General features: G+C 41.4%; 2 protein-coding genes across 10 annotated transcripts in view; both read left to right on the forward strand.

Annotated features, from left to right (window-relative positions):
• The window catches only part of tmem94 (transmembrane protein 94), a 34295-nt gene extending 20821 nt beyond the window's left edge, over window positions 1-13474 (forward strand). For both annotated transcript variants that reach the window (XM_079493489.1, XM_079493490.1), the window contains exons 21-31: window positions 313-412; window positions 2457-2565; window positions 2873-3059; window positions 3425-3502; window positions 4188-4273; window positions 4641-4722; window positions 4970-5118; window positions 6022-6116; window positions 6412-6505; window positions 7435-7605; window positions 9688-13474. In XM_079493489.1, the coding sequence (XP_079349615.1) occupies window positions 313-412; window positions 2457-2565; window positions 2873-3059; window positions 3425-3502; window positions 4188-4273; window positions 4641-4722; window positions 4970-5118; window positions 6022-6116; window positions 6412-6505; window positions 7435-7605; window positions 9688-9760 (1224 nt within the window). In that variant the 3' untranslated portion in view covers window positions 9761-13474. The remainder of the gene's footprint in view (window positions 1-312; window positions 413-2456; window positions 2566-2872; window positions 3060-3424; window positions 3503-4187; window positions 4274-4640; window positions 4723-4969; window positions 5119-6021; window positions 6117-6411; window positions 6506-7434; window positions 7606-9687) is intronic.
• A 183-nt stretch (window positions 13475-13657) lies between these two features.
• Window positions 13658-24951, forward strand: tdrkh (tudor and KH domain containing). 8 transcript variants are annotated; one of them, XM_079493501.1, is made up of 14 exons: window positions 13658-13751; window positions 18836-18990; window positions 19069-19160; window positions 19481-19682; window positions 19884-20023; window positions 20151-20481; window positions 21217-21386; window positions 22057-22232; window positions 22338-22401; window positions 22491-22652; window positions 22996-23100; window positions 23266-23320; window positions 24252-24320; window positions 24423-24951. In XM_079493501.1, coding segments are annotated over exons 1-13 (1710 nt in total). In that variant the 5' UTR covers window positions 13658-13749; the 3' UTR covers window positions 24308-24320; window positions 24423-24951. The 8 variants fall into 8 exon arrangements, with proteins under 8 accessions (XP_079349627.1, XP_079349630.1, XP_079349631.1 ...); XM_079493504.1 differs by lacking the exon at window positions 13658-13751 and adding an exon at window positions 14452-15038; XM_079493505.1 differs by lacking the exon at window positions 13658-13751 and adding an exon at window positions 15677-15955.
• Window positions 24952-25033: the final 82 nt, after the last annotated feature.

Consider the following 25033-nt stretch of genomic DNA (forward strand, 5'->3'; position numbering starts at 1 on the left):
TTTCTGGCCTGGGCCGTGGCTCAGCGGTCCAGGCACCTAGGCCGGTAGCCCGAGTCTGTCAGTGTGCCGCGGGTTCGACTCCCGATCCCGACGGCCTTTACTGCATGTCACTCCCCCATCTTTCTCCCCCATTTCCTGTCAGCCTACTGTCTGTCCCTCCTATAAAAAATATAAAATAAAGGCGAAAGCAAAACAAAAAATACATTAATGAGCTGCTTTCTCTCTCAATTCAATTTGTAGAAATTAAATTTGTAGAAAATATGCGCCATTTCATGATGTCTTTGCTGAATATCATTACCTTCCTCTCCCCAGGCCAAGCTACCTCGTGGGATCCATCAAGTTCGTCCACATTTGAAGAACATTGATAACGTGCCTCTTTTAGTGCCGCTGTTCACTGACTGCACACCTGACAGTGAGTCTAAACGTGTTGAATGTTTCTTTATTTCAATTTGAATTCACCAGGGTATGTCCGTTTATATACCGTTTTCCAAAGGATCTTTTACTAAAACAACATAAGACAAAACTAGAGAAATGTGCAGACCTCCACCAAGGACACACCGTGTCCATAGTGTTGTTGCCACATCCCCTTTGGGGAAAGGTTTCAACTTCATATATTTTGAATTAAAATGAAAAAACAGAAACACCCCTGTTTCTGTTTTTTCCACCTAGTCTCGCGTAGCCAGACAACTATTCCACAATTTCTGAATGCTATATAGTCTGGAACTACACCCCCTGAAAGCTGAGAAAGAAAGCTGTCATCTGTTCATCATTTCCGTTCATCCTTCCATCCATCTTCAACCACTCATCCGGAGTCGGGTCGCGAGGGCAACAGTTTCAGAAGAGACCTCTAGACTTCGCTTTCTTGAGAACATTAGCCACTTTCTCCTGGGGAATCCCGAGGCATTCCCAGTACAGTGTAGAGCTGTTCCCATCTGGTCCTTGGCCTGCCATGGGGTCTCTTCCCGGTGGGACGTGCAGCGAGGACCTCCCTAGGGAGACGCTTGGGACGTCTTCTCACATCTAAGGGAGATGCAAGCCACCCGTCTGAGAGAACTCATTCTGGCTGCTTGTATCCGCTACTTTTGAATATATTTTTCAATATCTTAAAGATATATGACTGAATTTCCATTTCTACTACTAAGCAGCAAGCTATAGATAGATAGATAGATTCTTTATTATTGTGTCATGCACCCAAGGCGCCCAGCCCACATGGACTTATAGGACACACCACAAATCATTGCGTCAGTATTGCATTGTGTACAGGAAACAGTTTTCTTTTTCTTTTCTTTTTTTTTTTTTTTTTTTTTTACACAAACAAAACATTCTGCCTTTTTTCCCACGCTTTGCATAAAAAGTCTGCTAAAGCAAAAATACCTTTCCTAAAACAAAATTCCAACTTTTCGTAGTCCTCTAACCAGAAAAAGTTAACACAGATGGTTGTCATTTTACAAAATAATACATGTCTTAGTTCTTCATATAATGGGCAGTAAAACAAAAAATGAATTTCATTTTCAATTTCTTTCAAATCACACAGTAAACATACTCTGTCCTCCTCAGGAGTACCAATGAATCTACCCGTTATCTATAAATGCTTTGACTAATTTGATCTACAATAAGCTACTGCAGTGCGAAGACAAAACGGAAGTTGAGGTGAGGCAGGGCATTCGGATTGTTTTCAGCGATTCCGTTGCATAGACTGTATGACAGAAGCATTGAAAATGGTGCGAGTCAACAGTCTGGCTTGAGAGAATAGGATCCACCAGGATGTTGTTTGTTGTTAGCTCTGACCAGATTTAGTTGACACCAAACATGGCTCCCTTTGAAGACTCTCTAGAAGTCTAGGGAGGCTACTGAGAGTGTCTAACGCTCTACCCTTAAGTATCTGAAGTACCGTCCAAGGAAGTTGCGTTGATGCTTTGCAGATCTGTTTACATTTCCCATGCATGAAACCTGTGTTGTGAATGGTCAGAAAAAATCACTTCCAGGGGAAGTACTGTACATGCAACAGCATTTTTTTTCTTTATTATTTTCCCTGTAGTTCTTTACTGTGGTGCTGCCATGACAACTGAATATCCCTCACGATCAATAAAGGCCAACTGTCTGTCTTTGGCAGTGAAAACTTTTTACAAGTTTATGAATAAACGTTCACGTGGTTGCATCAGCAACCACTTCAGCTATTGTGCAGCTATTGTTTATTAATTATTTAGCTTATTTAGCTATCTGTAAAAGGTTACACAGTGACGCACAGTGATGCAGTTTAATTGTGTTACCTAATTTAGCCCTTTGTTTTTACCACTGCAAAACATCCATTATCCATGTGTACGTGTGTGTTGTCCACAGCGATGTGTGAGATGAAGATCAATGACTGTGTGTGTGTGTGTGTGTGTGTGTGTGTGTGTGTGTGTGTGTGTGTGTGTGTGTGTGTGTGTGTGTGTGTGTGTGTGTGTCCACTGCAGCGATGTGTGAGATGATGAAGATCATGCAGGAGAACAGAGAGGTCACATGCTGTCTGGGGAGCTCTGCCAATTTTCGTAACAGCTGCCTGTTTCTGCAGAGTGATCTCAGGTACACACACACATTTAACATCTTTATTTGCATTCACATTTTACAAGAAATGTCTTGAACACAAACAATAGTGGATGTGCAAACTTGGAAAAAAAGAAGCTCTACACAACAAGTGCTTCAGGATACAGATCACGGGTACAGAAAGCATCGCCTTCTCCATATATGGCACACACACACACACACAGGTCCCTCAACAGCTGTTGTTTTGTTCAAAGCATTTATAAATAGATGTTCTTGATACATCACATGTCTATATGCGCACAAACAGACCGTGGTGTCCCCCACCCCTTTGTTTCCTCCTCCTCAGCATTGCTCTGGAACCCCTGTACCCATCTCGTTGCTCGTGGGAGACCTTCGGTTACGCCACTGGAGGGTTCAACGGCAATGCGGAGGGCCTGTCTCCTCTGGGCCTGTCCGGGCAGCTCAACACGCTGGGCTGTTCCGTGACCTTCCACCAGGGGGAGAGCGTCAGCATTGTCAAACTCATAGAGCAGGTGAGTGATGGAGTCTGTGTGTGTGTGTGTATATATACGTATCCTGCCGCTAGGGGATGTTGTTTGCTAGGTCCGTATATATACGGACCCCAACGTATATGTATACTGTATATAATGTTTGAGCCCCCACGGCAGCTTTTATCATTGGTTCGGACCTACTGCCGCAACAAGCTTGCAGCGTGACACGAAGTGACGTGCTGTGAGCTTGTATATCTGCTATTCTTGAGAACCATTGTTTTCTGAAAAACTTGTGTTGCTATATTTTTATAGATAAAAATAAAATGACACAGATGCTTTCCCGGTTTTAATGAGTGAATAATTAATTAATTAATTCATTCATATGTTTACAAATTAATCATTTCCAGGCACGACACACAACCTATGGCATCCGCAAGTGTTTCCTTTTCCTGCTGCAGTGCCAGCTTTGTCTAGTTATCATCCAGGTGAGAGATAAAACATGTGACTAAAGCTGAAAGTATCAAACGATATGGCACTTGAACTTGGTAAATCCTAAGAAGGCTATAAATACTGCTAAGTACTGGGTTTTGACCAACGGCATCCTCTAGCTGTGACTATTCATGATATTTTTGAAGACCTTATTAATCTCGTTCAGGAATTTCAGCTTGACCCAGTTGATTGTTGCTCAGATGGTTATGATGAGTGTTTGGGGGGGGGGGGTGTTTGGGGGGGGGGGGATAGGTGTCTTCCCCAATGGATGCTTTGACACATGAGACCCAGGCTGGGAGGCCAAACGATGACCGTCTCACAGCCGCTCTGCCCACTAAGCTATGGCTGCCCCCAGACCACAAGTTCAAGTGCCATATCACTTGCTTTGTATAAATTATTACGATTTGTATTTTGGATTTACAGCATTTTTTTATTGGATAGTATGGGGTATCCTGTCACTGACTTTATTAACAGTAGTTCCTAAGTTGATTTGTTTGGATCTATTTTGTGTGAGCGGTGCGTTGAATAACTGAATGTTATAGGCAACATAATGTTGTGTGTGTGTGCGTGCGTGCGTGCGTGCGTGCGTGCGTGCGTGCGTGCGTGCGTGCGTGCGTGCGCGCGTAAAGCAGGGTTTGTGGATGGTCAGATGTAAATAATGCTGTCTTTGCTTGTCTGTAGTTCCTAGCTTGTGTAGCTCAACTCCCTCCACCCATCAACACAACTGACATCCTCTGGCTGTCCTGTTTTTGCTGCCCACTGCTCAGGTAACGCACACACTAGGGCATTCACTAGTTGCCTAGTTTACTAGTCAACTAGTTGTTTAACTACCTATTATGTAAAAAAAAGAATCTTATCAACTAGTCAACAAGGTCGACTAGTGGATTTACTAGTCGACTAGTTGCTTAATGCCCTAGCACGCACACACACACACACACACACACACTTGAGGACATCATTATTTTAGGATTATGATTTTATAAATTATACATTTTCTTTATTGGCAAGCATTTCCTAATCAGATTTGATCTGACTGTCAACATGGGTTTGTAATAATGGGAATAATAAGCCTGTATGGGTTTTGCTGTGCAGAGAAATGTCCTAACCAATTATGTATATGCATTGTGTTCACAGTATGTCCTTTTTGGGGAAGCCTCCAGACAGTTCGGTCATGAATGAAGCCACAGGGAAGAACCTAGACTCCATTCCTAGGAAGGTAGGATCATTTATAATGTTCTTCAGCTACTGATGGGTCCATAACCACCAATTGTTCACTGTAAAATCCTGAGTGTTAATTTAACTCGGGTTGTAAAACAAATGACCCGTAAGTGTCAGTTATTACACACTCTGACGTAAATGAACATTCAGGATTCTGCACTGTACCTTTTCCAAGTTCAACACCCTGTATTTTCACTTGGTGTACAGTTTGTCCAATATTTTGCCATCATGTCTTCATCCATCAGACCCAGAACTACTTCCTGGGCTGTTTCCTGTTGAAGTTTGGTCTGACGATGTGTGCCTACCTGCTGGGCTTTGGCTTCACACTGCAAGCGTTCTGTGAAAACATGAGCAGTAACACCACGTTCAACTGCTCTCATATACTCATAGCCAGGTACGAATAACCGTCCTTCAGTGTCAACTTAATTGCTGCTATTCTTAATAAGCTGGGGACCATGTGGAGTCCGTCAACAAGTAGGGTTCAAGACAAGTAGTTTTTGTTATTGCTGCTGCTACAATGTTGAGGAACCAAAACCATAGATTCTATGGTTTTCCTCAACATTGTAGCAGCAGCATAGAATTCTACTTATTGTGTAAAAATGCAAGTAATATGTAGTGTACCGTATAAGCACATCCATCCGCAGTGCACTGGTCATGTCTACAGTTAATACAGTAACGATGATGTGAGAGATTATGACAATTGGCTAAAATAGCCAATCTGCATGTGTGAACTTGTAGATCTGTTATACATTTTGGGATGCCACTGTGAAAGTGTTCAATGAATGAATACTATGACTTCGGTGAGGCCTTTAGGAGGGCCATTCGAGCTGCAAGTGGAGCCTGCGGTACCACCGTTGCCCAGGTGGAGCCTGCAGAACCATTGCGGCTCAAGAATCCACCACTCCTGAATGAAGTGTCTGGTGCTGGGAGACTGGTGCAACGCGCAGGTCCTGGCTGTACTCCTGGTGAGAGCAGGAGTGGACCTGGTGAGACGTAGGAGGGGCCCGGACAGGAGTCAACCCACAGAGCCTAGTCCCTCCACATGCCAGAATTGTGCCTCCCAGTCCCGGCAGAGTAGTTCCGGATCTACCCTCGACCGGGTCTGATCGAGGGTAGCTACTGGGACGTAAGTCGGGACTTGATCGCCCCGGCTGGGTCACCTGAGTGAGGGCTATGATGTCCGCGAGACCCGAAACCCCAATGACCTTGGGATACATCACTGAGGATACGTCCCAGGTGCATCCATGCGATGTATTTTTTCGTTCTGACTATTCCATGTGTGTTTTTTTTAATGCAGCTCATCTGCAGACGCCCCTAAGTGGTTCAGTCAACTTTCCAATGGTCTGTTGCTTACTCAGAAGGTCATGGCGGGTTTCCTGGCCTTGCACATAGGTAGGAGCTCTCTCACGCACACACACACACACACACACACACACATTCTGACAGTAAAGACATTTGTAATGGGCCAACTGCTCTTTTTTGTTTTTACCCAAATCCTATTGCTCTATTGTGAGAAGGACGTGGCAAGTATTCTCAGCGCCTTTTTGACACCGAATGAATTGGGAAGTTTTATATCAGATTTTCTCCTCACAATAGAACAGGATTCAGATTAAAGAATGGACAAACTCTTTTTCTTTTCCTTTAAAACCTGTCCCTGTCTATTTCTATTTCTGTGCTGATGTTCCAGTGGTGCTCTCCCTGAGCTATGTGCACCGCTCTCAGCCCCTCTGGAAGAAGAGTCCCTTCAGCAACACGTGGTGGTGCCTCACTGTACCTGTGGTGTAAGTCATCATCTGTCTCTACTGTATAGGTAGTGAAAGAGTAGACCTACGCCATCTGCTGGTTGTGTAAAAAAAAGGTTTAATCACCATTCATTTCCCCATAGGGACACGTTTTGATTATGTCTTAGAAACCACTCCAATCTTTTGAGAAACCATAATTGGCACATAAGAAATGAATTGCAGAATCATCAGCGCATGGAGCATATGACTGATGTTTACTATTGTTTTAGATCTATGTTTAGTGCCGTTTTGTGTCACCAGTCGAAGCAGAAAAACAACAAAACTAAGATGGTGCAGTGCTTTGCTTTTTTTTTTTTTTAATCAGATCCAAAGCATTTAACAAGCTAGCTGATGAATTTAGACATGGTTAAAAAACTAATCGTGTGATAGTGGAAACATGCAGTCCGCTGTGGAAAAAGTGATCATTAAAATAATATTTCTGTCACTGATACTAACCCATTTAGACCAGGAACCCTATATATAACTATACCTTTCATTAAGGAAAGGCGGGAACCCCTTTTGGGGTAGTGTTGCTATGTGCAGTATAGAGTATAATTCAACATACATTTTTGGTAATTTTTTAATAATTTCTTTCAGAAAACTTGGGTCAGGGATTTTAGAATTGGCCTCAGGTCTAAATACCGCAAGTTAACTGTCAATTTAAATAATTTAACAATTTTAATTATAATTGACACACAGACACACACACACACAGTAGTGACATAGATGTCCAATGTAACTGAAGGGGACAACATAATGTAACTGTTGTACAACCTTGAATGTGCACCATTATCTATTTTTATTTTTTTGTAATCTATATTTTGAACGCCAACGGCAGGCTAGGGAGCATTCTCTCTTTATGCATCTCACATATTCCTGCTCTCATCTTTCAGGCCATGTTTATTGAAAGTATATTTTCTCTTGTCCAGTTTGTTTGGTCAGGTGATCCAGGCTACGGTGGATTACCACTTATGGCGTGACCAGAACAGCCGCATGACCTTTAACATGGGGGACATTCCCTTGCAGGCCTGGCTGCTGGTGTCACTGTCCACACTACTGGTGGTGTTGGTCAATGAACTAGTTAAGCTCAATGAGATACGGTAAGAAAGAATGTATTCTTGATTAGATTTGTGATTCGGAAAGTGTGCTTCGTTTGGCAGGTGTGAAGCCTCATTTGAATCCTAATGTGCATCAAAGAACTGCATTCTACTTCGCCAAAAAACATTGGTTTCGCTTTACTGTCAGAATGTGTGTGTTTCTACGAAATATGAGGATGAGTCACGAGTTCATTAATCAGTTGCTTATAAGGAAACGCATAAAAACACTGCAGTGTAGCCTACAGAATATTCTGTCTACTGTGTGTAAACATGGAGTGCTGTCACTGTGTGGGGAGTAGCCTAGGGACTTTCTTCATCTTGATAAACTTGTAAACGTTGGAGGTCGGATTCATTTTGCACTGCTGTCTGTGCTCAGTGTGCTCAGCGATGTGCCTCCATGCCCAAAATAACAGTGTGTCCATAGAGAGAGAGAGGTCCAGTACCCAACGGCCTGACGACACACTGCATGCACGTTACTCTAATTTTACGTGACGTCCTAACTATTACTCAGAGTATAGTTTTAACACCATAGATTTCACTCTGAAGTTTATGAATTGAATTGATAAAGGTCCCTGCTGCGTTTCCAATTGCTGTGGATGAAGGCAAACGCAGCAAATTAAATATACAAAAAAGATGCGATCAAGTCAGTCTACCAAATTAGAGGTGTGAATGCGACCTACGTCCTCTGTCTGTAGAGAGCTCCTGCTCGGTCTCAGGTCTGAACACACACTGCCACAAACTCTTACTACCTTGATATCAGAATGGGGCCAGGTGTGTGCCTTTAGATTGGCAGTGGTTGGAGCCAACGAGAGGGAATGTAGGCGGACTCCTCCACCCTGCCTCTCAGCCTGTCCCTCACCCCTCTACAGCTACTTTACTGTGTTCAATATATGCAAAATGTGAGCTGAGCTGTTTTGGTTTTATACATTGTTATATGGTAGGGGGGGGGGGGGGCAACTACAAACCATGGCTTCTGAACCGAAATACCTACAGAACAGCACATATTAACATATTAGTCATTGTTAAATAGACAGTCATATTAACACTTTTTTTAGCCGGGGAATTCTTCAAAATAAAGGTGCTAGAGTGCCAGCAGATATGGCAAATTTTACTCTGAAAAGCCCCTCCCTTCCGTTCCCCCTCCAAAAACGGGAGGCATAATCTTCCAGTCTTACCTCATGCTGGTCATTCTAAAGTCTCTCCAGAAGCGTTAATATTCCAAACGAGATGCATGCTGAAGTCAGAAATGAAGACGGAACAAATTGTCCCTTTGGTCAAAACCATGGAGAGCTCCCTAGATTAGGAGTTACGAGCTAATCTTTTGGAGCCGTAAACAAGGAAGTGAACGGCAGCACGCATGCGCGAAACACAAGGAGTATGTGCAGAAGGAGAGGCCAACCAAAAAAAGGTTTTGCCAGTGTGCGGAAGCCATGAAGTGCGCTCACCACTGCTCGTATGACTGCTGCTCTGGCCCCATACACACATATCTATCATTCTATCCTTTTCAATCAGCCTACATAGAAATGGGTTGGTACACAGCCAGTATGGCGATTATTGCATGACCAGGCCGTATTGCATGACACATTCTAAAGTTTAATACAGACAAAGAGAAATATATGCAGTATTGGACAGTGGACACATGACGTGCCTAGAAGATATGTAAACAAGGATAAGAACAGAAATGAACAGGAACAGAGCATGCATCTCATCATTGTGCACAGTCTCTGATAAAGTAGTTCATCGTATAATCATTAAATGTATATCAATATGCTTAGGTAGATGATTGTTTCACCACTGGGTCAAGCAAATAAGGTCATAAATCATGTGTGATTTTTCTTGTTACCTGTATTATAATCTATTTGTACATCTGTATAGTTAGTCATATACAGAAATTAGCACTGTAATACTACTACTGCTACTCGGCAAGCGAGAGAAAAAGGAAATGTGTCTGTTCATATATTGTAGTCATCTTTCTACCACCTTCATTTGTCTTTTCTGTATTCAGTGCCCAAGTTCAAGGCAATGGGCTTATCATCTTGTATAAGGTGTTTTAGTAAAATAGTTTTTCTCCTCTCTCCAATACAGAGTGAGGGTTCGCTACCAGAAGAGGCAGAAGCTCCAGTTTGAAACCAAGTTGGGAATGAACTCTCCATTCTGATTGGTTTCTTGCAAGGAACAGAATCATGTGACTATACTGGGAACCAATAGGCGTCCTGGAAAAGGGGGAACGGTGAATTCACCTCTAACAATCACTATCCATGACTTTCAAAGGCACTTGACCTATTTCAACTCAAGAGCACTGCAGCCACTGTTTGGTGGAGTAGTTCAGTAGGGCTTTCATGATGCAAATATTTGAGATTCTCAGTTTCTATTTTATTGAAATTATCGATTATATTTTATCATATTAATTTATCTCTTTTTAAATAGAAAGGAGCCCAAAAAGATGTACATATTTATTTTATGAATATAAGTTTGTTTTAAAGGCATGAGGAATGTTTTTGAAGAGGTTATGCTCTTTCACCTTTATTCTCCCCCTTTGGGTTTGTCACCCGAGATGAACACCTTGCATGGTCCTACTCATCCTCTGCTTCACCATTTGTCTTGGAAATAACTTCTCAAAGGAGGAATTTTCCTAGCTACTTCACTTTGGCCAGAATTTGGTTAATCTTGGTTCCATTAAGTCTTGTGGTCCTCTTGAGGAATTCTAGCTGTAGTGGTTAGTCGTTAAACAGCCACATTAGACTTCAGAGGACCGATGTTAGACTGACATGTTTTTGGTGTCCGCCAGGCTGGATGGCCGGACTCTGTTTTCACCTTTGTCTGTCCACGTGTGTGTCTGTGAACAGCTAATCTTTGGCACTGTTAGACCGATCGGTGTAAAACTTTTCACATTCAAATCGGCCTAATGATGGTGCTATAACAGGCTGATTCACATTTTGATCTATAACTTTTCAACCGCAGGTCGTACAATCAAAATCTTTTCTCCTTGATTCCTTGGCTAATGGTGCAACTCCAAGGAGTGCACTCTGAGGAGTGCACTTTTCTATTTTTCTTTTCTTTTTTAGAGCGACAAGCAGGCATCATTTAACAGACCTACTGTATATGAATGGCCACCATGCAGGTCTGGCAGCAAAAGATAGGCAGATATTGTTGAATACACTATGTGTGTAAGAATGAAGTTTGTTATCGGCCTGACATGCACGTAGCTACATATAGCAAAGGGTGTGAAGCTACCTCTTGCCTTTCAGGCAGCTTGATACCAGTTACAAAGAAGCATTTATGAGCTGCAGGGAAGGCCATTTTCTAATTCAAAAAGAAAAAAATCCACCAAACGGCTTAATGCTCTGTAACTAATGTTTCGACCAAACAATTTGGTCTTCGTCAGGTGATGATTACAGTGACCCAGCACCCAGGACCCCTTATCTGACGTTATCGCATCACGTGACCAGAGTAGTGGTGCAATAGGGAAAAGTATGTAAATCAGGAAACACTTTATACTACTAATACAGAGAAAGCGACTGCTTTTTGCAATAGCTCCCATTAAACCAATATACAAATAGAACATATATGAAGAACATCTTAGTGTATACAAGGTATTAGTACAAACGATCTCACTACTGTGGTAGAACAGTCAACATTGTTAGAATTACTCTTAATCCAGAAAGGACCTGTTTTACATACTTTCCCCAATTGCATCACTACTCTGCTTTGGTCGAAATGTTTTAGTTTTCGTAAGCTGAGCAGGCTTTCTTTCTAACATTTGTACTCGCCTTGTCCTGCACCAACGACTTTTGTAATTCAGCCCTTCTCCTTCTGCCATAATGCAGTTAATATTCACTCCATTAAATATCCCTTTTTTTATTTTAACCTCAGCCCGTCCACACACAAACTAACTCCTGAGCAAAGCCAAGGTCTTTTATGCTGTAACACAATTAGGAAGTAAGATTAATTTTAATTTGATGTTAAGGATTAAGTGGAATTGATCACATTTTTATAAACGTATCTAAAGAATTTGCAGGAATGCCACTGAAAATCTTGTGCTATAAAAAATAGATTCTTTAATAGTGAGAATTATTTAAACTGCTAGTAGAGTGATCCTAGCAAGGCTTTAGTAGAATACTGTAGCGAAAATTGTACTGAAAAGATTTGGTTCCATCTGTGGTATTGTACATTATCACAGTCTCCTGAAAGGTGCTTCATATCATTCAATTGCCTTCTCTTTCAGCCTGTCTGCCTACCCTTTTCACCTCTAAACTATTCCAACTCAATGGGTAAACACGCAGGAATTCTAGAATAAACTATTTTTTATCAAGGATTCGTCAGCTATGTCACAAGTTCACAACTAATTGTGATCTAGCGGAACGGCTTCAGACTTAAGTCAATTTGATTTGTACAGCACATTTAAAAAGTGCTGCACAGCATACACATCTAAAACTACAAGTGGTCCTTACTACAAATGTTGAGCTAATTTTAACTTAACATTTTAACTTGGCAAAAGTGAGTCAGTAGAAAATATCCTATTTGTGTTGAGCTAGGAATGTGCGACGAAGTATAAATTAAACTATAATATCTCATTAAACTACAAGCTACACACACTTGTGATTGTCATGTGTAGTATTAGATGTTTAGGCCGCTATGTGGCCTTCACATCTAGATTTTCAGGCTGCTTAATTGACTGAATATCTAGTAGCGCTGATCAGAGCACTACGTTACACAAAGCTGGTGAAACAGATCCAAATATCCTACCTAGCCTGCAGCTTTCCACTCAGTTTATTTAGACAATGTTTAGGTCTATTTATTCATATGGTAACCATGTTCAGCCAATGTCTGTAGCATCCATGGTCTCCGCAATGAAACTTCTCTGTTGTACTTTCATTGCATGTCACCAAGTACTGCCATACGAATTGGTTTACGTTGTCACCCACAGCTTGGCAACCATGTGATTTGAGATATATCGCTGAACCCTCTTTGCACGAATGCTAACTGATCACCAGCCGCCCCGAACCCAAGGTGGCACAAAACATGGGTCTGATATTAACCTCTTCTATTGCTTGTACCCTTCTTAATCACCTTCTTGATAGTGTGCTCTCGTAAGCGTGCACATTCATATCTGTGTACACAGCTAAGGGATAAATGGTTGAGAACGTGATATAAGAACACTAATTGGTCATGGTCAAAGGCACTAAAACTGAGCTGGTGGAAGAAAAAAAAATCACACCCGTGTGAACTGAGTGGTGCAGTGACGTCACACACTAACCATAGCAACCATGCTCACCTGTACGTGGGGCCACGTACACACATACATAGATACAGACAAAGCTGGTTATTGGAGTGGTTTGCACCACTCAAAAAGATAGCTGGTTAACTGATGCCATTTAAGATCATTTTTAACAGATCTATACATTGACTCATTTCTGTTAGCCCCATTTTATATTTTGGTTAATTTGACATCACTAGCATTCAGTCTATGCTGCATGAAAAATAAATAATGGATGCTCAGTCTTGCTCAATGTTATACATTATTTTACTGTTGTATTATAGTTTGGTCGCTGCACACTGTGAATTGGATTCAGTTGAGTGTACTAACTGCAGAGTTTTTCCTCGCATCACTATGTAAATGTGACTCAAGACAGTTCTTCACGTCAGTCAGTGGCGTGCGGTTGATTACAGACATTTTGATAACATCCATGCCATGCATTATGCTCAAAGCAGAACCACCCTGTCAGTTGACTAGACTATTTGGTTGTTCACAAGATACATAAGGGTATATTTTGTATTTTTTTAAGATGTCTGTAAAATTATTTCAGGTTTTTGCCTAATTTTGTTTGTGTATCATTGATTACGTCATGTTAATAAATGTATTTTTTATTTATATGACTAGTGTCATTTATATGACTTTGTGCTGTGATGTTATGTCTATGGTGGGCTCTGGGTATCACCGCACTGATTGGTGAGAAGGTATCACTACTTCCGCCAAATACGCACGATTGAACTAATCTGATTGGATAAGAAAGGAGGAAGGGTCCTTTCTAGCCAATCACAGCTGGTGTTGTGAACGAGGTACCCTTGGTGCGTGGTTTGCAAAGGGGGCGTTCTGTTCCGTGGAAGACACACAGCGGTCGAAAGAGAAAAGGTCTACATCATTACATGTAAGTCTTTTTAGAAATAATACGCCAGAATTTATAATTCTGGCGTTAAATATTCAATATTAGACCAATATTACAATCAATGTCCGTGTTGTATCGACTGTCATGGTGTTATGGGAGCGTTGGATCATTCTCTACATCCGTAACCAGCGTTAGCTGGGTTGTTAGCACATGATAGTTTGTAGTCGTTTGGAGACTATGAGGATTCTATTATTGGTTTGTTTTTGTCCTATTACAACGAAAATAGCACTCATCCAGTAACACAACTACGGAGTTTATTTACATATTCAGATTAATTCACCCACATGCGGTCTGCAATCACAGGCAAGCTGCAGAACTCTCAAATCATTTACACCAATCATTGTGGTTTAAGATTAATTAGTAATTACTGATTATTTAAGACTTCATTGGTACTGCCGGTACTGGTATTGATGCCATGCCAGTGCCACATTGCCATCCACAGCACCTAGAGCAATGAGTTCCCAGAAGTTTTACTGGAGCACTAGCTCTGGTCCATAGCTTTAGTAATGCAGAGCTACTGGAGCACATATGGGGAATAGTTAAATGGCTCAATTGTTAATCATCATACAATTCAAATGAGCTTTGGTATGACAAAACATACGTTTTACATTATCAAAGTGTCAAACAAAACTATGTAAGAAACAAACTGGGTAAATAATATGTAGGCCTACACATAGCCTCTTTTTTATTGATTTTCTTATTTGACAGAAGTATTTTCACATATTTTCCCACCATATGCATACACACAAATGGCAGCGCAAATATTGAAATAAAAAATACATAATTATCAATAGGATATGTCCATGAGTACAACACGAGGAGAAGAAAAACCCTTATACACACACTCACACTGATTCAACAAGTCCTCCCTGCAGGCTACTAGTGACTTTAACCAGGGGCAAATTGGGTCAACTTTAATCAGGCACGTGCATAATAAAACAATGTCCACATTCCCCTAATAAAACAATGTCCACATTCCCCTTCAGTTCTAATATGGATTTGTTAATAATCGTTTCTTTCAAAACAAATCACACATTCACAATGGACATCGAAACTACATGGCGATGGATGCCACTGTTTGATGTGTGGCTTTCTCACTTGCGCACCTGTCCCCAATTTAAACCCATTGCAGTCAGATTCAGGTACGCCTACTGTTGAATTAACATTGTTAATTGCTACCGGCTGGAAAGGTACAGCCTTACAGGGCTATGTACATTTCCAGTTTCCACCCGGTGATGATTAACAGTAGTCTACACAATCATTTTACAGGTATGCATATCAATGAGGTGTAGTGTATCATGTAGCCCTGTACTCTGTCTTCTACCCTGAGGCTGAGCCATCCTACCAATAATCCTACCAATAACATGAGCCTAAAACAATCCAACATGGGGCCTCAATGAGTCACGGGGCCCCATGAGAATTCATTAATAAATATACAGAGCTCCAATCTATTTGATGCTGCATTTTGAACCTGAAGGTGTAGGCCTATAGGGGAGGAGGCTCTTCCCCTATAGGCCTACACCTTCAGGTTCAAAATCTCGGGGAAACATTAACTCATGAATTTGTTCAAATGTAGGAAACACGAAATAAAGGTGTAGGTAGGCCTATTTAATTGCAACCCTCAAAAGAAATATGCGGCCCATGGGTCCCAGGGACCTCACACCGGGGTTTGCCTAGGGCCTCCAGATCCCTAAGCAAGGTCCTGTGTAAAACAAAAACAAAGCGCACATACTCCTCAGAGTATGCAAGTTACAGTCATTTCCAGGGTTTCCAGCCAGGCTTGTGGAGTGGTCTGAAATCTGAATGTACCTAGCTTCAATAAGGCTCGTTTTGGCTGCATCAATCAGCAGTCGTCGTCATCCTCGGCTCGGACTCTACCTCACGGACGGACTCGTCTCAGTCAGGATCTTGGACTGCTGCAGATAGCGGATGCGTGCATAGCATAAACGTACAAAATTTACGTTACGTTATATACAGCCAGAGACAGAGTACTATACACGCTCTGACGCTCACCGGTGGAACTTATGCGGGGGTCGAAACCGTGTGTAATAGTCGGTCAGACGAAGAGGAACCGCAGAAGCCCATCTGCGCTTGAAGCACTGCGGATGAGAGACGATCTCTGACTCTGGCACAAACACGCAGGTTGGTGGTCTTGCACAGAAGGCGGCGAACTGCGTCGTGGTGTGGTACGTCCGAAAAGCGCATTATATTCACCATTCCTCTGACATGTGATGTGAGTAACTGGGTCGGGACCAAAACACTCACGAATTGTACCTAAATGCTAAATCATTTGAAACGCTACACTGTAGACACTACTAAATATAGTGCACAACAGTCAGGAACGACTGTATATAGTAGGCTAATGATTAACAAGAAAATGCAATAGACTGGACATTAAAATTAATATAAAAGGCAATGTACAGAATCCGTGTGTACCACAGCTGCTATTTTCGCATTATTGGCTGATTCTTCTTGATTTTTACTTGCGGTTGTTATCTCTACCGTAGTATTCTTGACGCATACCGCCATCTAATGTATACACCTGAGCATAGCCTAAGGGCCTATAAACTTTACAACACAGAACACGTCAACAACACACGCACACTTTAAAAAGTTAAAGCTCTATATTATGGCATTGCTATAGATTAGAGACAGTGTTTGTTCAGTAACGGTGGTCTCTTTGCGTGTCTTACAATACAGTACATTTTCATGTGGGTTGCAATTATAGCCAGGAGGAGAGTGTTATTAGCTTCAAAAGTTCAAATTAACAGTAACAGTTCCAATTTTGCATGCTCTCTTCTTTGTGTCATCACCTACAATTTCACTAGTTTATCCTTTATCCTGGATGTGTGGCAATGGTTCCTGACCTGAAAATGGATTTATTGTTTACCAAAGAGCTGGAGAGACAGGGAGACCCTTCACCCTTGTTACTGAACAGAAGCTCTATAGCAATGATTGCTATCAGAATGTAGAGCTTACTGCACATTAAAAAAAATCGTACTCCTAATCCGGGTTTTAACAGACAATATTCTCTACTACTACATTAGTAGTAGTATTAAAAGTCGTGTCCTCAAATCCCACTTTCCTCGACTCGTGCACCGTATCTTTGTTTTCTGGCATCTTCTTGCAACTATTAATGGCATGTTCCACTGACCCCTTTTCCTGACAGAATGGTTCCAACCTCCAAATAAAAGGCATTGCATAAGTGCCCCACGAAAGAGTGACCTCTTTCGGGTGACACTGAGTAACCTCGTTTTTTTAAAACCATGTTCATCGAATTTAAATTATTGTGTGACCATAGACAAACTGCAGTACATACGATGCAAGTACAACCCTTCACCATCACGTTTTTTTTAACGTGATGTATATGTGATGTATATTCATACATCTGTCGCGAATCCGCAAATTATCAAAACATTAGAAAGTAGCCGGTGTATCTGTGTATGAGTTTGTGAAAATATAACAACAATAAAATGATTGAAAGACAGAACTATAGTGTATTGTCTGCTAGCGTGCTGCTTGCTTATTTTATGGATATACATACTGTATATACATACTGTATACAACTTTGTCATGAGTAATTCAACAAAAAAAACATATAACACACAAAAACATTGCATTAAACAGTGCTGCCGGGCGGGTCTTTGCGCAACTGCTCCGGGATTTAGATATATGCTATATTAACACATTTAGGTGGGGCCCCCTGGAACCCCCTCCACCCAGACTACACGTTGAGAACCATTAGTAAAACTGCTTGCGGGTGCTCTACAAGCCTACAGCTCAAAAAAGGCGTTTCAGTTTGAATAATAGTTGTTCCGGTTTGTGATGAATTATAATAGTAGTACAGAATACAGATTATTCTGCTAAGGCATCTTGTGTGAATGCTGAAATGTTTGCCATTGTTTTACTTAAACAGTTAAAACCTAGATCCAATAAGATCTCGGTCATGATTTTGTCACAGCTCTTCCAAGATGGACATGCAAGTGTCCAAGTCCGACTGGTTTCTCCACTGCAGCCCCAGAGCCCTCTTCTCCCAGTGAGACACGCCTTTGCATGGTGGTGTTGTGTCACCGTCTGCTTGGTCCCTGGTTCCAAGTGGGCAATATTCACAAAGCGTTGGATAACCTCCAGCTCATTTTCTTGTCATTCGCTGAGTTATAGTTTCAGCGGTACAATGATAAAAGCCCTGTAAAGAATTGGGGTTGTGCTCTTGCAGGCAGCCTGTATTATACCATTTTAATGGACTGACTGGAGGTTTCCCAACTCTGGTATTTAATGTGTGCAGCAGCTTCAGGGTTGTTGTCTCCTGCAGTCTAACTCTGACTCAGGCTTGATGTCACCTGATTTTGGCTTGTCACTTTTAAAGGCACTATAGCGCTGTGTGTGTGTGGATTGTATGTATTTACACTAAATGTCTAATTATTTTGTGTGTGTATGTATGTGATTCTCCCCTTGTATGCTAGTGACTGACATTTGGAATCATTGGATACATTATGATTATATGAAATGAGATTTGACTGGCTATTGCTTAAATGTTTCTTCTAAATCCAGCAACACATTAATGAGCTGGTTGGTTACTGATACAGTCTGAGTGCAACGCAAAGCCCTTTTACACATATATAATATATACACACACTACATTCTTACATTGCTGAATGTACCCACACATTTTAGTAATTGAATAGTCATCTCAATCACATTTTGTATTGTGATATGTGTTGTGGACAATGTTACCATGATGTGAATGCTCCCCTTTTTTACATATCAGACTACAGGTATGGTCTTGACTCTTGACTGCAGATATTAATCAATTTTGTCTAGTTTCAGAAATTAGAATTTACCATAACTGTATACTTTATTACCTTAAATGACTAGCCTGATTGTCAGACTGAGTGGGTCTATGGGCTGGAACCAGGCTATTAAATTACCATAATTTATAGATTAATCAAATAATTGTATCGTTGGTTGCAGCCCTAGTCACAAATCATACTGTATGTCGTTGATGACTATGGTCATTGGACAAATATTACAAGTGGAAGGTTAAGTTTCTGCATTTCTCCCCTTAGGTGGAGTCTTCCACTGGCCGCACATCGTGTCATGGATGCACTGAAAGAGAGTAGCACCCTGAGCTCAGGCAAGATGGTGGCCCTGGCAGCAGGACTCTCTGTTGGGGCCACTGTGGGCTATATTGTATACAGACAACTTGGCAGCACCGACAACTGTGAGTTTATTTGGCTTCATTAGATTGATGTTATCATTAGGAAACTTTAAATTCAGCTATTTGTTTTGTCATTGACAGCTCCAACGGTGAAGGATGCTGAGTCTAAGATGACAATTCCTATTGAAGTATACAGAAATATTTGCAAATGTCAAGCCACATTTATGGATATGGTGAGTGAAATACTAAACAATTCTTGGATATAAGTTTAACATAGAAACATTAGAAAATTATCTCCATAACCCTTGTGGTTTATTTATAGTTTCCCGTACTTGGATCTTACATTTAAATTCACTATTTTCACCATTATTTTGAACAGTTTCCCATGCCCATACATTAATTACAGAAGCACCATAGACCTCTTTTGACAAATGTGTTTTGTGTAAAAGAATAAAGAATGTAAGACTAAATTACAGTAAGCTGCTCTTCTTGAAACGGTATTTGGCAAAAGGTGTTGCTAACTCTGTTTTCTCAATTCATGTACACATTTTAGGTGAGACAGAAATCTGGAGCTCAGGTAAAGGTGCTTTCTGAGCAGGGGGAGCCAGGATCCCAGGCTGCTGTGTCCCTAGTGCTTCAAGGATCCCCTGAACAGGTGCTGCTGGCCAGCTGTGTGTTGGAGAATTTGGCTATAGATTGTGAGCCAGCGACTGAGACCTTAGAGGTACCTCAAACAGCCTTTGGACGGATCATAGGTAACTTAATCAAGATGAACTTGTTTTTTGGATTTCTTGACTATACGTTTTTTTCAGGCCTCTTGTTCCAACATTATAAAGCCTGCTAGTTGCTACCAATAAAATTAAGTCATTACTGTGATGACATTTACTTTTTACTACAGCGTAAATTAAATTAAAGTCTGTCTTTGTGCCACATTGCCATATTATGTCTTGTTTCAGGCCGTGGGGGGGAGTCTGTTAAGCTGATCTCAAGGACCACCGGGGCCAAAGTAATTTGTCCCAGGGATACGGGACGGAGCCTAGACGCCACCGGCAATGTAACAATCACAGGAACGCGTCAGGAAGTCAAACAGGCCAAGGTGAGACCCAACTCCTACAATAAGCGAAGCCGTAATGCTAATTCCGGACTTCTTGGATTATTTCTTCTATTTCAATGCATTCGTATTGCTGTTCATTTGAGAAGGAATTAATGTTATCTATTTTCAGGAGATGATCCTAGAGAAAGTCGGGGAAGACCTGACAATGAGAAAGATGATCTCTCGAGCCTCTGCCCTCCGCCACAAGCGGGGACCCCGGGACCTTGAGGTTCAGATGCCAGAGATGGAGGAGGTCAAACCACAGACTTTGAACAACAACGGTCCTTACTCTGTCAAAGCAGAGGAACAGGAGCACCTTGAGGCCAAAGGCACCAACGCAGAACTTGAAATAATGTGTGACGACGAGGCAAAGGAGCTCATAGTCCCAAATCTGGAGACAAATGAAGAGGAGGAAGCTATCGTGTCACCAGATTCACTGTCTGATATGTCAAAGTTTGAAAGTACGTTGCTGCTTTCAACGGTTAAAGTTGGAGAGCCACAGTGCTTCAAAGCTTATTTCCTCCTGAATAGTGATTACTTGTTATTACTGTTATCCACATTTAGTTTTTCCATGAACTGTACATTTAAAGGTAGGATAAGTGAAGTGTTAAATAGCTCTATATTCGGATAGTACTCGTTGCTATAGTGTTTGTTCTGTCTCTCCACCTCTTTATTAAGCAGAAAATGCATTTTCAATTCAGAATATCTATTTTGCCCAATCAGGATAGACACCTCAAATAGGAGACAGATTAAACAAGTGGAATTGGAAGTGATGACAAAGAAATGAGCAGACAAAATTGGAACTGGAACACTATCAAAAGTTAAACTGATAAATGGGTACTTTCTCTTGGTTGGCGGACATTTTGTCAGAATATACTTTAACCTTTTGTTCCTATTTTCCAGTTGGCAGAAGAAGCTTGCAGCTTACAATAGGAATGTGAAAATATCGGGTGGACTAGAATATTAATGTTGAGTCCTTAGGCAAATGAAAAACACAGCATTATTTTTTCCAACCGACACTGCGTGTTTTGCATTAAAACCCAAAAGTGAAGTTGAAAGTTGAAACAAATTCACACTGTTGGGGGTCCCTTTCCACGAAAAAATTAAAACCTGTTAATTTTGTGTGTGTGTGTGTGTGTGCGCGCAAACTCAGATATTCTTCTATAAGGTCACATTTTTGCTCTTATTGTGTCAAGTTCCCAGCCCGGACCTGAGCTTCCAGCCCGATGAGCACCTGGAAGTTTTTGTCTCCGCCTCAGAAAACCCAAATCATTTCTGGATCCAGATCCTTGGAGTGCGCTCCCTTCAGTTGGACAAGTTGACCGAAGAGATGAACCGCTTTTACAGCAATGGAAACCTGACTAAGGCAAAATCTTGCAGCCTGTGCATTCTGCACACACACACACACACACACACACACACACACACAGTAGTGGAGTTGACTTTTCCAAGTTCCATTGTTCTTAAGATTTATAATCTTAAGAATAAGGATTATTATGGGTGTCTAAACAAATCCAGTGCAGTGAAAGTTAATTGAGACACGGAAGGTTTATAATCTAATCTCCCCTTCGTTCTCTATCAGTAATTCATTCTGTTCCTTTAAATCAGATGTCTCTCCATGTCAACTCCCCTCACTCTCATTCGCTGCCAGCTAACTCACATTCAATCAGATGTTCTTTTTAAGCAGTCACTACACTGTCCTCAGTCTACTCTGTGTGTCTGTTGTTCAGATGTCAGTGTTAAAATTTCTTCCACCTCCCTGGCCTCCTCCCTGTGGCAATAGTTCTGTAATGGGTGATTCTGTGATTATAAATGTGATTTATGTTGATGTAATGTCTTTGTTATGCTCTGCTCTGGGGTTTGTTGTTATCAGAGCTGTCTCGGTGCACAGATGATCTGAGATATCAAATGTGATATGATATGATATCACATGAGCAGAGCCACACCGCCATACTAAATGCAATAGCTTTGCAATAAATGGTTAATGGTCATTCTGAGCTGAATATTTCAATGAACCATGGTTTTATGTCTTCCAGGAGCACAGGGTTGAGTCCATTGTGGTCGGGGATATTGTGGCTGCCCCATATCGAGAAGAAAGCAAATGGAACCGTGCCAGGGTTCTAGGGGTCCTGCCTTCAGGCTTGGTGGATCTGTACTATGTGGATTTTGGAGACAATGGAGATCTACCCAGAGACTGCCTCCGCAGTATGAGGTAAAGGCTCAATTATAGGAGATGCAGAAGCAATACTATTATGTAATGATACAATTCATTACTGTAATGTTTTGTTTTTTGTAATGTTCTGCATTCACATTTCAGGAGCGACTTCCTCAGTTTACCGTTTCAGGCCATCGAGTGTAGCTTAGCAGGAGTGAATCCAGCAGGTATACATTTACATAAATGCATGCATGCCCCCCTCCACCCCATCAATAACTTATCTAGATATTCAAACTATATGATTTGTTGTGAACCGGTTCCCCAGGAGAGGTGTGGACTGTGGAAGCCCTGGATGACTTTGAAAGGCTGGCATATTGTGCTGAGTGGAGACCCCTGCTGGCCAAACTATGCAGCTACTCTCATTCTGAGGTCTCCTCCTGGCCCAGCGTAAAGCTCTATGACAACAATGAGAGCAAGGTCTGCTGTGTGTTTACACCTGTTATATTACAACTCTGGGTGGCCGCTGGTTTACTTAATTTGTTTGTGAGGGTCTTTAGGGTAATAAGACGTTTCTTGTGCTTTTATTTAGATGGGATAGTAGAGATGGAACGGGGGACAGATATGGGGAGGGACACGCAGCACAGGTCTCTAAAACTTAACCGAGGTCATTGTGTTATGGTCCCCATAATGTTATGGTCCCCATAATATAAGTGCAATGTCCAGGTAGCTACTGGCACACCCTGTGTTTATGTTTCTGATTATCTGTTTGTATTGTTGCTGTTCATAGTAATTTGGGGTTCTATCCTCTGTGTGTTTTTAGGCTGTGGACTTGGGTGAGGAGCTCATACGGCTTGGCCACGCTGTGAGGTCCCAGGATATGGGAACGGTTGATGGGGACAACCTTGGCTGTCTTCAGAGAATGCTGGTGAGTGTCTGAACATGGGCTTGCATTCTTTCTCTCATGTACACTGACTGTGAAAATGGGTAAAGATAGAGACTGAGATTCCTATGGTGACAGACTGCCCCAGCTGAAAACATTCGGTCACTCCTTTAATGCCTTAAGACATCCTCATCTCCTGTTCTTTCTTAGGATGATGTGATGGGAGCCACATCAGAGCTAAGTCTGTCCTGCATCAGCTTGTCAGGTGGGTTTAACAAAAAAATGTTTAAGGGGGCACTGTGGTGCAGTCGGTAGCGCTGTCGCCTCATAGCTAGAAAGTCCCCGGTTTGATTCCTACTGGGGACGCTGTGGGCGTGTTCTCTCTTCCGCGTCATCAGCCCTGTTATTAACCACATGAACCCTAACATCCCTACTCTGGGGGTGAACATTCAGCTAAAATAGCCGATGTACACGCTTGCAGTGATTTGTGAGCTTGTAGAGCGGCTATTTTGTGTGAACAGATTTGATAGAGGGAAAAAAGTAGGGTGGTCAAGTATGGGGGACTGTGGGCGACCCCGACCAATAGGCTGGTTGATGTGGGTTAATGCAGGATTCGATCAATATGCTAGATTCGAGAATCAGACTTAAATCCCAGTGAAGGAAATGACAGGATGCAAGACTTATAGAATAAAATGTCAAAGGAGCTTGCACACTGGTCTGTATTTTTGCACGTAAAATAATGAATAGGCCTACCTCTTGTGTCAATCATGATGCAATATCCTTTGGGTCAAATCTTAGATTGACTGGTCTAGTCTACTAGAGTTGTGCATAGCTAAGTCGCATTTGGTGTGTCTACTTATTATGTTCCAGCCCAAGTTTGTTTTGGTGTGCGTTTTCAGCATCCTCTGGTGGACAAAGTGTATAATGGATACATATGCATATCAGCATTCTGAATTATACACTGACAATCATCTATGACATATCTTATTCCATGCACTTCCTCTGATTCTACAATGGTAGCACACTGGCAATTAATGTGAGACATTTTTCCACTGTGGTGGTTTCAATGTGAATGGGGATAGGATAGAAAGGGGAATGGGGATTAATACATGCTTTTGATTGCTTGATTTCTCGCATGTACTGTATGGTTACTGTCTGAGCATACATTCACTAAATTATTTCTCTTCATACCTCAGAAGCTGCCTCAATCTCAGGAAGTGTTGATGATGTAATCGAGGATGACCTGCTCTAAGACCAAAGTTAAGGTATTAATAGACTCCTCTCTGATTAATATCATAATCCATTTACATATTATGGAGGTCTTGTGAACCACTATTTGTCTGTATAAAGGTCTCTTCTCCCCTCAGCTCCCAGCACTGACTATCCCCCACAACCACATGAACCCTCAAAGAAGTGTGCAACAGGCAGTTCTTCCAGCCAAATGTGTTTAATGTTTAATAGAGATTATATTTAGTGCTGTTCTGTTCAGCCTATTGCTGCTTTATCAGTTTGTTCTTACAGTAATTGTGTTCTGAGAATTGAAGAAAGGCGCGAACAGAATTCCAGTATTATTTGTTTAAAGCACTGTGATGTGAGGATCGGAACCAGATGGCCATTGCTCAATGGTGTTTTATTTTTTTATGTTTTGTTTTTATTTTTATATTTGTTTGTAAATTGTAAATCGAATAGATTTCAAGACACATTTATAAGGCTTCAGATGCTACTAGAACAACTAATGCTGAACATTCTATTCAGATTTTGTTGAATATGGAAATGTGTCTGCAGCAGAGTTATGATAATAAAGGCCTAACTGTCTTAAATGTTGTGAATAAAACACTAAAGCTCTATATACTACACCATAAGTGTATATTGGTAAATAAAGTTAAAGAGAATAAAGTGCAATGTCTTTATTTCAGATCACTGTATACAGTGTATATACAATTGTTAAGCTTTATAGCATGTCGTCACTGTCGGGTAG

Source organism: Electrona antarctica (genome assembly GCF_951216825.1).
Source record: "Electrona antarctica genome assembly, chromosome: 22".
In the NCBI taxonomy this organism is placed as follows: Eukaryota; Metazoa; Chordata; class Actinopteri; order Myctophiformes; family Myctophidae; genus Electrona; species Electrona antarctica.

Bases quoted from the DNA above. Each gene is read 5' to 3' on its own strand.
- tdrkh (XM_079493499.1), top strand. From the start codon at position 17,741: ATGGACATGCAAGTGTCCAAGTCCGACTGGTTTCTCCACTGCAGCCCC. The intron at 21,387-22,056 runs GCAAAATCTTGC...TATGTCTTCCAG, and splicing joins GCAATGGAAACCTGACTAAG to GAGCACAGGGTTGAGTCCAT. The intron at 23,321-24,251 runs GTGGGTTTAACA...TTCATACCTCAG, and splicing joins GTCCTGCATCAGCTTGTCAG to AAGCTGCCTCAATCTCAGGA.